This window comes from Myiozetetes cayanensis, unplaced genomic scaffold (genome assembly GCF_022539395.1).
Source record: "Myiozetetes cayanensis isolate MyiCay16 unplaced genomic scaffold, myiCay2020 scf4, whole genome shotgun sequence".
Classification (NCBI taxonomy): Eukaryota; Metazoa; Chordata; class Aves; order Passeriformes; family Tyrannidae; genus Myiozetetes; species Myiozetetes cayanensis.
The window spans coordinates 49,788,589-49,803,124 of record NW_026087631.1 but is presented as its reverse complement, the minus strand read 5'-3'; the positions used below and the strand labels follow the sequence as shown (position 1 = coordinate 49,803,124).

The following is a 14,536-nucleotide window of genomic DNA, read 5'->3' as shown; positions in this document are numbered from 1 at the left end:
CTGGGCAGGCAGGCACCGCCCCACCCCCATAAGCGTTTGATTCTTATTACTCGATCGAAGGGTTCCTACAAAAATTGCTGGGTAATAGAAAGACATAGCACATGCCCCGAAACATGCTACACACCCTAAGCTTTAATTTCCTTTGGACATCAAATGAGGAAAAAAATTAAAAAAAAAAAGGAAATGCTGGTGAAACTATGTAGATAAAACACGGCTTAACTGCATAATCGATAGCATTAAGTCACCATTTCAGACACAAGTGGCTGTTAAAAACTAAGAGTATAAAAATTCTACTGTTTCAAATTATACAAAGTGCTTTAATGGCAAAAAAAACCCCAATTCTAAAAACTTGCTGAAACGTTTTTCCAGCTTGAGTTTTTCATTGGGACAGAGAAGAGTCATGCACCCTGCCCGAGCTCTGCAGCCTGCTCATTCCCAGGAAAAGAGGACAGCAGAATCTTGGTTTAAGTCCACTTTTACATAAAAGCTTGAAATACACAGATTATTCATCTTTCTTGCATTACTGCTGTCTTTCAGACAGAGATGAGGTCTTGGGACAGGACAGGTATGGAGTGGGTCTTCGGGTAGTTTCACTTCATCAGTCGCACTACCCACTTAAATATTTATTGTGAGCCAGAAATTTAATTTCACTTCACAGAGTTGCATGGACACATTTTGAGTCTCTAGAGAGAAAAACAATTTTCCGAAAGGTTAAATTTTGAAATTAATTTGTGTTAAAAATTAAAATAAAATTAAAAATAATTCCTGCTGATTCACGGAAGATAGACATTTTTTTCAAGCTGTAGAACGATTGCCTTTAAAGATGGATCTTCTGCCCAGTTAACTCCGCTTCCAATAATGATATTCTGTAAAAAAGGAAGACTTATTGATTAAAACAAGCCTAGTAAAATATCTCAAAGAAAGTCTTTTTTTAAAATTTTTAATTTGAAAGCCCTTGAAATCCTCAACAGTGTTTGAAGAGGGCAGAATGGCGGGAAAGAAGAAAAAGGGAAGTATTGGTTTAGATCCTATTGTCAATAGGATTGCCAAAAAAAAGCAAAGCTTTTAATTTCCTAGAGATGCTTGCACACTATCCCTATTTTAAACACAGAAAATTAGAGGATTTTTTTTTTTTAACAACATGAAATAAAGTTTGCCTCAAATACGAAATAACATAACCAGCATTCTCATCCTGCCGTTTTGGATTAAAAATGGAAATTTAAATTTAACCCAAGATTTGCTCTACTTAGGGCTCAGAAAACTTCAGAAATACAAAACCAGGAGGTAATTCTAGGACTCTACTTTTAAGCCACCAAAATGTATAATTTCTCATTCTCAATTTGAGATGTAATGGTGTTATCAATGCACAATAGCAGTAGTCAAAGCATGCAGTGATGTGACAAAGATGTGACACTGTTCTTGAACTTCTTACTCTGCCCAAGGCCCTTCCACCCTACCCCAAATCATGAGGTTTTCTTCCCCACTTTGCATGACTCCACACTCCAAGTGACCTGCCAGCCAGCTGCATGGATACAGACTAGTCAGCAGAACCTGGCACATGTGGAACTTAAAGGGCAAAGGCTACACTGCTGAAAGAATCTGGAGATTGGCTGTGGCTGCAGGCCAAGGTTTTCAGAGGGTTTCAGTGGGTGACACAAATACAGAGGGCACGTGGTCAGAATGAGCAAATGGAGGTTCACTGGTAACATGGGATTAACACCCATTTATTTTTCCTAACTGTGAGATGGGGGAAAGCTGATTTAATGGGGTGCAGAGATGATTCACAGTATAAGGAAATACAGCAATTGCTGTGACAGATGTTCTAAAAGAAAATGCATTATTTGTGTAGCTTTTGTACTTTTCAACAAATATAGATTAATAGACTGTCTCTAAACTCTGTAGATAATTACTCCAAAGAAGTTTGTGATGATTTCATGCCTTTAGCCTCTAAAGCAAAAGTCTTCCTTTCGTACAGTAGTTTTTAAATTACTGCTTTTACATAAAGTTTTTAGAAAACCCAATTTTGTGTTGTTGAAGTTACATTTGCCATACAGTATATTATCTTGACCATAATGAAAAATTGCAAACTTGGTTCTAAAAGACATAACACGTTACCTGAAACACATTTTGAATGACTGTAGTCATCTCTCTTTCTTTTTCTAAGTTCTGAAGCAACTTCTTTTCAACCAGGCTCATATTTCCTTTTTCCTTCTTTTGTTTTTTATTCATAGTCTGAATTTGCTGTAGTTTTCTTCCTTCCTCTTTTTTTAGTGCTGTTCCATCATTAGGAAGATGAAGTGTTAAAAAGTAGTTAGGTGAGCAGTTAGAACTAAAGATACACTTTTTAACTCTCAGCCACCTAAAGAATTTCCACTGCAATAACCCTAACTTTCCAATCCACCCTTTCCTTCCAATATACCTCAAGACATTTCTTTTACATAAGAGGCAACACATTCTGTGACTATCTGGTATTAAACTACATCAACTCGTTCTCTGGTTGTCAGCAGAACAGAAAGTACCTTGTATGCTGTCTACATTTCTCTCAGATAGGGGCTGTAATTGCAACACATCTTATACCCTGTTTTCAATTGCCAAAACCTTTTAGGTCTTTTTATAAATTTTTAAGGTAATTTCTACTTTTTTAGATTTGGTTGAAATCAAATTCCAAAGTTGTACAAGAAACATTTGGACACCACCAGTGAATATTACTATAATAGGAAACCTGGCTAAAAAGTAGACTGATTAAAACTGTTAAGGGACAGTTCATACACTGAAAGAATGCTGGCAAAGCATTCCATCCCTTATTTGCAACGATATCAAGGATGTTCATTTTTCATAAGAAAACAGTTATTTCATTGTGTTTGTTCCTTACTGTCAACATATGCACAACTCTTTATGTGTGAACCAAACAATAGCTGTTACAAACTGGTGGCAAATCTGGTCATGACAATAGGAGCATTCAAAAAACACATGTACAGTACAAAGTTCTGAATATTGATTTCACATGTAAATTTGACCCATTCTTACAAGACTTTATATATGTACTATGATGAGAGTTTTTAAGTAAATCCCCTCCCTATTCTGCAAACACCTCAGAAAGGTGCAGTCTGACCAAAAAGGAGCTTAAACTAAATAATAAAATGCCGCCACATTGGTTTTGATTATTTTCTTGCATCTCTCTTTACAACACATCAGTCTCATGCTCAAGTAGGCAACATATTAGTTCATTTGTATAGTACTTCCTACTCTTTTAAGAAATTTTATAATTGCGTTGAGAGTTTTGTTACTTCACATGTAAATTAATACTGCTATAAGAACAACTTCAAAATATGAACCATATCTCAAATACAAAACAAAGTCAATACAGCTAACAAACTTACAGAGTCTCTTCTTTTTAATGTCAAACAACTTCTGTTTCTTCTCACGTGCTAGCTGAAAGGAGAAAAAAAAGTATTTCCTAGACTTTTGTCTCCAAAAAATATTGAAAGACACTAATTCAGTTCACAAAAGCATTTAAGGGCAGCTCTAGGAGCTGACTTTCTTACATACTCTCTTCCAGTAACCATTTCAGTAATTTTGACAGTAGTAAGCAACTTAGCTTTACATGATTTGTGCAGTCCTGTTGTTTTCAAAGTGCACTCCTGCCCACACTGAGGTTGGTTGACCTGCACAACTGTAACAGAAGTTACAGTTGCTACTTACCTGCTGATAGTGCATTATTGTCTGGCTGAGCAACATTATGTGATTCACTGTTTCCAGGATCGCACTAATAAAGGAAACACAGTTGCATACCTTAAGACCACAAATATAAGTCAACATCATAAATGTTTAAATTGAGATTATTTGGTTTAAATAAAGAATTTTCCATTTGTCCTAACACCAAAATAACGTTAGGTGTCTGTACCCTTTCTTTTTCACAGTTAGTATACTAAGTATCATTGTAGGGGCCAAATAGTCCCCTTATTTCTTCTCTCAGGTTCCCTAAGGTTTTAGTTTTAGTGTTTTAAGGTTTTAGTGTTTAACATTTTGAAATCACAGAGCATGGAAAGCATCAAAGAACCCTAGCCACCTGGAAATGGCTATGAATTAAAAAGTCCTAAATTCTGGCATGTAGCAGAGACATTATGGAGATGCAATCTCTTCAGCTATATTTCTGACAGGAATTAAATTTCTCACATTACACTTCATATGATTGTGCCCATTAATATTGGGTAGGAAACTAAAAGCTAATTTTAAATATGTTTATTTTTTCAGTTATGTTTCAAAGACTCTTTGTTCCTACATGAATAATTAGTAAAGAGAGCAAAGTAGAGGCAAGGCCCAGTTACAAGCCCATAATATGATCTCAACTATTATAAATGCAGGTAACTCAGGCTCTAAAGGCAAAAAACCCTCTCTTAGTTACAAGTAGTTTTCCTTGGTGAATCAAAATTATGATCTCTATAATCAAAGGTTGGTTAATTCAGAGCCCAAACGTAAATCCACTGTGGGTATATGCTGATTCTAGCCAGAAGGTAGACAATATATCAGTATATATTCAGTCAAACTTGGAAGAAGGAAGCTTGCTTTCAAAAGAGGTACAATGAAGTTATCTAGAAACGTGTCACAATATGACACAGTCCATTCCTTTCTAGCCATCTGACTCCCAAGAACACCTTACCTTGAGTCTTCATCATCTTGATTCACTTTGTTTCTCAGGGCAGCCAAAAGTTGGATCCTGCATAGTGTAAGGAATAACATATGACTGATGAGAACTGATAAGAAATTGAGAGAAGCAGGAAACTGTGGAAAGCAGATTTAAATAAGTAACAGAAAAAGGTAATTTCCAAGGTTCCATTTATGTCCACTTTCATATTGGAATTACATATACAAAATACTGAGTACATTTTAAAAATCACACTTAAATAACAGAACTTAACTCTCAGGACATGGAAGGAGTATTGATGATTATTTGTGAGAGTGATAACTCCTTTCTGTCTTGCCAAACATACCCAGACATGATTAATCCCAGAGTGTGCAGAAAAGAAGCTGGGCAAAGGTAGGAATTCAAATGAACAGCCATGTAACACAGGAGATGTCTAACACTATCAACTTCCACTTTTTCATAAGCATTTATAAAATACTGCCAAGAAATATGCGTATGGATTTACACAGTCACACATTCACAATTGTGAGGGAACTTTCACGTTTATACATTTCATCTGACAGGGGTTTTTTTTTGTTCTCTACAGCATTTCCATCTGCATTCCTATGGTTTGATAGTACTAAAATCTTCCCACCTCCTCATATATCACTTTGAAATTCCATTTTAACAAGACTAATGTATATATGCATTTATGTATGCATATACAGGGAGGAAAACTCCAAATAAAGGGGGAAGAAAATTCTACCTTTGCAAGGCTAGTGTCTTGTTCCACAAAGAGACTTCTACTTCCTCTTTATTTATTTGCAAATCTTCTGTTGTACTGAAGGGAAAAAAAACCAAAATCAACTAGACAGACAAACCCAGTGTGAAGATAACAAGAAGTTTAAAAGCAATGTCACATTTTAACTTTTATCTACATATATAACGTAAGAATTTTTCATGTGAACCACAAATTATTAAGACCAGGAGTAATTTAGCATGTAGGACCATATTATGAATTCTAGCAATCACATGAAGGACTGCAAATTTAGAAGCTGCATCACGTAGAGAACTACATTAGGAGATTGAGTAAAGCATTTCTTCCCCACATTTTCTGTTAAATTTCATTATTTTCACCAAAGTACTGCAAAGTACTGATTGTTAATCCAGAAATTCACTAAGGAAGCGTAACTAGAAGAGAACCTCCAAGCTTAGTTTCTAACCCTTCTTTTTATTTTAAAATACATTAAAAAATCAAAGTTATCCAGTGACATACCTTTGGATACTCTTTTCTTCAACAGCACGATCAAGGAAAGGTGTTTGACCTGCAAAAGAGAAATATCACTAAAGAAAGCCCAGTATAGACTTTCACACACAATCTATAGAGCATAAAGGATCAGCATTTTTTTGTCTAGCAAGCTATTTCTTATTTCTATCTCCAAACCTTATAATCTCTTTTACTGTTACTGAGATTATATTATCAATCAGCTGTATCAGAGAAATAATTAGATTTTAAAATATTTTCATTTAGCACTTTTTAGATGTGCTAGAGCTGACTCGTGGCATTGCTCTATATATGCAGCTGGATGGTTCAGAGGAAGTGATGTACCCTGCCACATCCTGGGCTGCATCAGAAGCGCAGCCAGGAGAGCAAGGAAAGTGATTCTGCCCTTTGACTCTGCCCTTGTGAGACTCCACATGTAGTACTGTAAACAGCGCTGGTGTTCCCAACATAAGAAGGTCATGGATCTGTTGGAGCAAGACCAGAAAAGGGCAATGAAATTGATTAGAGGGGTAGGGAGTTGTTCAGCCTGGAGAAGAGAGACTCTGGGATGACCTTACCAAGTCCTTCCAGTATCTGAAGGGAGCCTACAAGAGAGCTGGAGAGAAACTTTTCACCGGGGCATGTAGTGACAGGACAAGGGGGAATGCCTTTAAACTGAAAGAGGAGAAGTTTATATTAGATATAGGGATGAATTTCCTTATTTTGAATGTGGTGAAGTATTGGCACAGCTTGCCCAGAGCTGTAGCTACCCCATCCCTGGAAGTGTTCAAGGCCAGGTTGGATGGGGCTCTTGAGCAGTCTGGTCTAGTGGAATGTGTCCCTGTCCATGGCAGGGGCTGTGGAACCAGATAGTGCGTAAGGTCCCTTTCAACCTAAGTAATTCTATGATACCCCATCTCGGTCCCTCCTTGCCCAGGCAGACAATCGACAGGCTATCCCAGAAGTCCTCAGATGATTGAAACACCTTAAATCAGTATTGCTGCCACACACTTTGGTAGACTTTTGGCAAGACTTCAGCCCCAGTGACCAGATTCCTGAAAACCCTCACGACATGCCAGAGGAGTCTAAAGTGCAAACCCAGAAAAAGGGGGAAAGGGCAGTGGGCGACAACCACACGGCATCTTTGTAAGCATTCTAACACGTCTCAAGAGCCGCCTAGAAAACGCGGTAAAACGCGTAGCCAAGAAAAACATTTCATTATTGTAACGAGCACTTCCGACGGATAATTAAAAACATATATATAAATATATACATATATACGTATGTATAAACCACGTGGCATTATTTGATAGTGTAAGATCCCGCTTACCGTCACGAATGGCCGAGCTGTACTCCGTGAGGTGCTGCTTCATCTCGTCCCGCAGACTGCAGAGAAAAGCGACAACGGTCAGAGGCTGCGCATCCCGCCATCCCACCCGCCAGGCTGCACCCCGTCTCGTCCCGCCGGCACTGACCGGAACAACCGGAGGACACCCATGTCGTGGCCGCCCTGGGGCCACGCCGATACCCTGCCCTGCTCCAGCTCCTGCTCCTGCTCCAATTTCCTGGGCAGCGCCGCCATCACCGCCATTCAAACCGCGCGGCTCCCGGCGGCCCGCGCGCCCCGCGCCTGCGCCGAGCAGCGGGGCGGGGCCCGGCCTGAGGGCAGCGCGGGAACGTGTGGGTGATGTGGGCAGCGAAGGCAAAAGAAAACAAAAAAATATCGCTGAGAGCAGCAGACAAAGCGCCGCAATCCTTCTGTCTGACCTACTGCTCTCCTAGAAGCAGAGTCAACAGGTGTAAGCCACTAACACAAGTATACTACTGTAAATGCATACTGAGTGAGAAGACCTGCACCCTTTAGAACCACAGACTTTAGGGTTAAGAGAGACCTTTAAGATGAAGTGCAGCTGTCAACCCAGCACAGGCATCGTGTTCACCATTAAACCATGACCATATTCACACTTTCTTTTGAACAGTGTCAGAGATGGTGACTCAGCCACATCTCTGGGCAGCCTGTTCCAAGGTCTGACAACTCTGGAAGGCAGGTGTGTTTGTCTGAAGGATGGCAGGGTACAGGTTCACCAGCTGACTTCCTCCTCAGAGTCCCCAGTACTTCCCAGCCTTTCTCCTTCCTTTCTCAGCTCTGCCACCAGGCTGAACAGATCATCCACCTGACACAACTCTTTGCTGCTCTCTGAGTCCAATCTGGCAGACATTCTGCCACATGTTAGCAGAGCCTGTATCAATGCTCCCATCTATACACCTCAAGGGAGGACCAGCCACACCACCTGGGCTGGCCCAAGAGCTCACCCAAGCTCTCAGAGCACGGGTTACAGCTTCCAGGGAGGTGCCCCAACTGTAAAAGGAAGCTAACTGTACTACCCTCCTCCCTCCCTTCCCCCCCACCCCTGGATAAAACCCCACAAATAGTAGCACATCTTCAATAAGTTTAACACAGATAAAGTACTTTATATGTATACAGCAAAGAGCATTGTGGTTGAGTTCACATGGGAGTTACGACTTTTTGACTAGAGGCTCAGATAGATCCTGTGTAATAGAAGAGTGCAACTATCTGACAGTGCTTATCTTGATGTTGGTACTGGTAGTATATTTCTTCATGATTGCCTACAGGGAAATAAGGTTATGTTTTCCCCTGTTCATGAAATAGTGCTATTCCAGCTCACTCAAGACTTGGTGGTCAAACCAAGCCATTCTAGCACACGAGCCTGGGTCACAGCTGACTCACACCACTTGAGTGAGATAAAGATTTTCAACTGAAGTGAGCAGGTCTTATCCAAGTCTGACAACAGCAAAGGCAGCCCCAGCGCACCATGTATTGACACTTAACTACACATACCCCCTCACCCTGCACTATAAGATTCTTACCTTCTGGTGGCAGCACCCTTATTCACAAGGACTACATTCTTTGCCATATACTGCATAATTGGTAGAAGGTCACTCCCAGTGTAAAACATGCAATGTTGCAGAGATGGTAACTGAAAGGCAGGGAAGCCATTAGACAAACCTATTAGAATAATCCAGGTACACTATGTTCTTGGTCTTCAGTCTGGCTTAGGCAATTGTGTTCTCTTGTCTCACAATGGGAGGTTAACAGATGCTGCTGTCCCCTTGTAGTGGATGACAGGGAGACAGGAACATGGTGAAATACCATGAGGAAAGGAAGAGGCATGGACCTGGCCCAGAGTGGCCTTTTAAGCTGATGCACACTGAGTTTTAAACTAGGAGGTGGTCTGCCAAGTACAATTTACCAACTCATGTCCATCGAGGAGCTTCAGAGGCAAACAGAAAACAGCTGCTGCAATCCCAGATGGAGGGAGGTGATCCATATCATAGTCCACAATGCACAACTCCATCAGGTACTTGGCAAGAACATATTGTTTGGAGCCCACCTGCAGTAAGTCAGAGTTAAGTACTGGCTATATCCAAGGGAAGAGTACCCTGTCAAGCCTTGGTTTGGTCAAGAAAGAAGAAAAAAATCCTTAGAGACACTTTCAGAACTACAGGCCTGAAGTTCAAGTGGCTTAATCATAGATTAGTTCTGAGTTATATTAGGCTGCTCATAGTCTAGGACCATCCCTTTCAATGGCAGTCTAGCAGTTATCCACTGTATTAGACAAGCATTTTAACACCGAGTTTGGATGTGTGAGGCTTGTGCCACAGAAGAGACAAATAAACCTATTTCAATCAGGCTTATTTGCTAAACTCTTGCAGTACTCAAAAGATTCGAAACATTTTAAGAAGTTGACACAAAAGTTGCTTTTTCAGATGCAGGTTACAGTAAAACCTATTCTCAACACTACCTCTGCAATCTTTGAAGTTCTCAGGAAGTGCGGACGGAGAGGGAAACCCAGAAAAAAGTATAGTGCTTTCAAGATCATCATCTCCATCTGGCAGATCTGGAACTTCAAGTAAGAGTAATTGGTTACATAGCTAAAATCTGCAATATGTGGGGACCTTCTCTCTTTGTATTTGCTGGCAAAGAACAAAAGCTGTGATACTAATCAGTTGCAACTTTGTCTCAGGAACAGGATTGTCCTGTAGCAAGTAGCAGTAGTGATTTATGTGATAGATTTGGCTCGGAATACAGGTTTTCAAGGTAGTCAGTGTAAGGTGCATTCTATGGTGGATTCATACTGGCCCATATAGAATACCTATACATTCTCTGTTACCTCTGTTGGGATCTGCAGGGGGATTAGAAGGCTTTGAGATCAAATCACAGGGGGAGGAGTAAGCCGTTTTGAGACATCAGGTCACTGCTCGTAGTTGAAGTTTACGTGGTGTATACAACTGAGGACCAAATGTCCTTTGTTGTTCAGCTATGTTTTGCTAAGGGTCACATGTCCAACCATGTATGGTGTTACTGATCAACACTCGTTATGCTTTAGCTTGAGAGAAAAGCGTTGCCTGGCACTGGGCAAGAGACACTCACCGGCAAGAAGTGATCAGTGATTGCAACAGTCATGAACAAGGTCTCCTCTTGGAGTTTGAATTTCTCACGTACTTTAGCAAGCCAGTCTATTACTACAGCATGCACATTCCCATCAATTTCCTTTCCAGCCAGGTATTTGCATTTGACAGGTTTGTTTTCCTGTGTGGAAGGAATAGAGTTAACAGATATAGTAATTTAGCTGAAGCATCTAGCCTCAGTGGCACTGCAAGGCATAAATCTTGGAATCATAGAATCATTTAAGGCTGAAAAAGACCTCCAAGGTCAAGTCCAACCTATAACTGAACATCACCTTGTCAACTAAACCACAGCACTACATGCCATGTCCAATTGTTTCTTGAACATTTTCAGGGACAGTGACTCTATCACCACCCTGGGCACCAATTCCAATACCTGACCATCCATTCAGTAAAGAAATTCTTCTTCATGTCCAGCCTGAACCTCCCCTGGCACAGCTTGAGGCCTTTTCCTCTTCTCCTGTCTTTATCCTTATCAAGGATTTCGGTACAGACAGCCCATAGGTGTAGGCCACTGGGCACAAAGGTTTCCTTTTTTACTAGACATCGGCTAGAAGGAGGATAGTACTAGTACTGCTAGTTGATTGGTCTAACGACCAGCATCTGTTCATGTTATCAGCTCAGTTTAATCTTGTATTTTAAGTTGAAGGAGTGCTTATTAATACCTCTGGAGGAACTACAGGTGAAAGTGAATACCGGCTCCAAGCCACGTCTACAGGCTTTTTCTCATGTCATCCTTGAGCTCACTGCAAGTGTCAGTAGATGCCTACTAACTTCCAGGTGCCTCAGATACTTGTAGATGTCCTTCACATAGCTGCTGCACAGGTTTGCATTGTCACCATCTTCCGCAACCAGGTCTCCAGGCTCAAGGGTGACATGAGAAAAAGCCTGACACAACATCTCTGCTGTTGGAGCACATCTAGATTCTTCCATGAGAGTTGGAAACTGCAGCTTCGGCTACAAGGAAATTCAGTATCAGTGCAGACAGCACCTCCCTCTGCCGCCCAGTATGGACCAAGCTGCACTCAGAAACCCTGCTCACGACCTCTATTTCAGGGCACCGACTAAATCCACAGGGGCAGCCTAGCCCTGGGCTGGGGAAGGGGTGGAAGATCCCAAGGAAGCAGTGGGCCTGGTACCTGGGAGCGCTTTGTCTGGGGCTCTGGTGGTGGCTTCGGAGATGGGTTCGGGGCTGGAGGCTGCACATCCTTCTTAAAGGCCACCCTCAGCGGCCTCCTGGTGACCACATACCCCCGAGCGGGGGCGGGCGCGGGCCCGACGGTCGGCTGCCACCGATGGCCCCCTTGCACCGCCGACCTCTTGCAGGCTGCTCGCACCTTAGGGTCAGCTACACGGTTGCTGATGTCCCCAAGGGCGGTGCGAGGACGCAGCCCCATATTGGCTCCCGCGATAGCCCCGCGCTTAGCGGTCGGCGGCGCGCTCCTCTTGGACGGGGGGCTGCAGAGCGGAAATGCTTTTGCAGAGAGAGCGAAGGGCGGTCAGCGGGACACCGGCACCGGGAGTATGTGTACGAGAGGGCTGCGCCGCCGCACCCCGGACAGCGGGAACAGGGGCAATCGGAGAGCGCTGCAGGCGGCCCCGGCGGGCTGGAGGAGCTAAGCAGGGGGAGGACCGCACGGCTCCGGAGCCGTAGATGCGGAGATAAGGGACTGCACGGCTGCTCCCCTCCACACCTGAGGGCTGAAGGGGAGCCGAGCACACTGGCAGCCCTCCCCACCAAGCAGAGACCGGGGTGAGCGGAGGAACCCAAAGCGCTGCACTGCTGCACCCTCTCTGCCCGCCACGCTGAAAAGAGGGAAAGGGAAGGAAGGAGCAGGACACGGAAGGGCCGCGCGGCTGCCTCCCCCCGGGCCAGGACGACACCCCGCTCCGCACCCCCGCCCGCCCCATTCTGTGCCGGGCCCTTCACGCACCTACCCGGGTGGCCCTCGAGGCCATGGCGGAGCGGAGGGACCGGACAGAAGGGGCTCAGAGGGACCAGAGAGAGATGCAGAGCCCCAGCAGTATCGGGCAGACGGACCGCAGGAGAAGAGATGGAGCTCCACTAGCATCCGAAGGATGAAGGCCGGTGCACCGTCCCGTAATTAAAACTCCCACGGCCGCCGCGGCCCCGCCCACGGTACTGCCCTGAAGGCGGGCGAGTCGTGCCGCCTGTGCGGGCGCCGCCCCCACTTCCCTCGCTGCCGTCCTTCCGTCTCGAGTGGTTTTGCAACCAGGAAAGTCAAGATGCAGAAAATAAAATATTACTGAAAAACATTAACTGCTTCCCCATTATGTACACATCATACTGCATGCTGTCGGACTCTGTTTTGAACTTCATCGTTCAAAGCGTTTTGTTGCAACTCTGTGTGCAAGTGACTTGTCTGTGAAGTATCCAGGTATGAGCTCATCTTCACTGCCATGATCACGGTCCCAGACACCTGATTTGTTTTGGGTTCTGCCACTAGCAGCTGAAGTAGGAAATTGGCATTTGTAAAAGGAAGCTGTGGCAAGCAGCTTTTCAGTTATGTCAACCTAATGATTTGAAAGGACAGAATCACATCCCCCCTTCCACTTTTCACCTACATGTCACAATGAGGTTTGGCGAAATACTGTAAAGTCTAGTACAATCCCTCAAAACAGGAGTGGCATGTGTAAACATTAACTGAAGCTTTTTGTTTGAGAATAGTTTTCAAAAGATCCACTCTACTTATAGGTTGAGCATAATTGTAGCACTGCTATTCAAGTGACAAGCCTTCTGGAGGAGATAATGTAAAAAAACCACTGCCAAATGTGCATATGGACAAAAACTAGGATCCAGCTTTGAGAAGACTGCTGGCTCTGCAGCACTGTCCTGAGACATTGTGATTTGTGCACTCATTCTTCATTATCCAACACAAATGCAATTGCAACTTCTAGAAACTTTCTGACCACAATTTTTCAAGTCAGTCTTGTACTGCAGATGGCATTGTAACATATCACAGGAGAAACAAACTCATCTAAGAGCAACAAAACAAACCACTCAGCTCATATAAACAGTTCCAAACAGTTCCAAAACAAGACAAGCAGAATTGCTCAAGGACAATTCAAACACCCAGTCACAAGAAAAGCAGAAAGGCTGAAGGACATTTCAAACTGCATTCCTGGTAAATCTGATCTGACAATATAGTTCCTAAAACACTCTATTCTCCCACTAACGTCCAGTCTGTTCTCACTATAACAATACTTAGGAATCACTGAATATCAGATATAAGAAAACAATATGCCAAAATAATACTGCCGTGATACACGGGATGATGAAAGACGTACGTACTCATTCTTGCTAACATTCTTGATTTGTTGAATTCCAAGGAAAATTCTTAAAAGCTGCAGACAAGCAGAAAAGGGGGCACAGGAAGCCTGTGAACACATGTAAGGCTAACTACCTCTGAAGATGTATGTTATTAACCTGGTGGCAGGCATTCACTAAAGACACAGATTTGTTTTCTTCGCAGTATTAAGACAACAGCATGCACAAAACCTTCTGGAACACACTCTTTCACGTTCCAGTTAAGAAGTCTCAATTTACTGTTCATTTCAGCAGCTTGCCAGGTCCCAGACTACTGTCACAGTTGGGAATTCTAAATCTGGACAGCATCCTTGGGTAATACACAAAAGTACAGCTTGCTACAGTACACCTTCAGCTATGCTGTGGTATTACTAAAAAAATTATGTAAAAAAATTAAGTAAAAACAATGTATCTTGAAGAGGCAAAGTTTAGCTGAGTGCTAGGATGCTTTCAGACTTCAAACTGTTGCATTTCCAGTTATTCATACAAAAAAGTACAAAAGATTTATTTTACAGAGTGGTTTGAGTTATGATTCTGAGTCTTCCCAGGAAAGAGAAAGTGTCTTCATTTTTTCCCCCTCCCAATTTCCCACTGTTAACCTGTGGATTTCTCTTCTTAAAACATAATCTGATACAAATGTAACATGGTAACATGTATTTGCTCTGGTGCACTAAGTTTAGAAATCAGATTTGTATGCTGAGACAAAATAAAAAAACTGTAGTCTTCTATTATCTAACACAGTATGTAAAACAAATGGCTTCCTGATTTTTGCTCCCCATAATAAACAAGTATTTTTTTTTCACTCAAAGCCTTCAAGCTATCTTTGAAAGAA

The 14,536-nt window shown here is 42.6% G+C and overlaps 2 protein-coding genes across 2 annotated transcripts; both read right to left on the bottom strand.

Annotated features, from left to right (window-relative positions):
• Positions 1–29: 29 nt before the first annotated feature.
• On the bottom strand, positions 30–7,489 carry CENPH (centromere protein H). Its single transcript, XM_050330122.1, has 9 exons — positions 7,364–7,489; positions 7,219–7,274; positions 5,901–5,949; positions 5,391–5,465; positions 4,661–4,717; positions 3,703–3,766; positions 3,381–3,432; positions 2,116–2,273; positions 30–866 (listed from the first exon to the last, which is right to left on the bottom strand). Exons 1-9 carry the CDS (start codon positions 7,477–7,479, stop codon positions 774–776), a joined length of 720 nt encoding a protein of 239 aa, XP_050186079.1. The 5' UTR covers positions 7,480–7,489; the 3' UTR covers positions 30–773.
• A 480-nt stretch (positions 7,490–7,969) lies between these two features.
• On the bottom strand, positions 7,970–12,460 carry CCNB1 (cyclin B1). The gene is given in 7 exon segments (XM_050329830.1): positions 7,970–8,096; positions 8,778–8,887; positions 9,161–9,301; positions 9,713–9,898; positions 9,900–9,947; positions 10,342–10,500; positions 12,315–12,460. Coding segments are annotated over 7 exon segments (792 nt in total). The 5' UTR covers positions 12,336–12,460.
• Between the last annotated feature and the right edge of the window lie 2,076 nt (positions 12,461–14,536).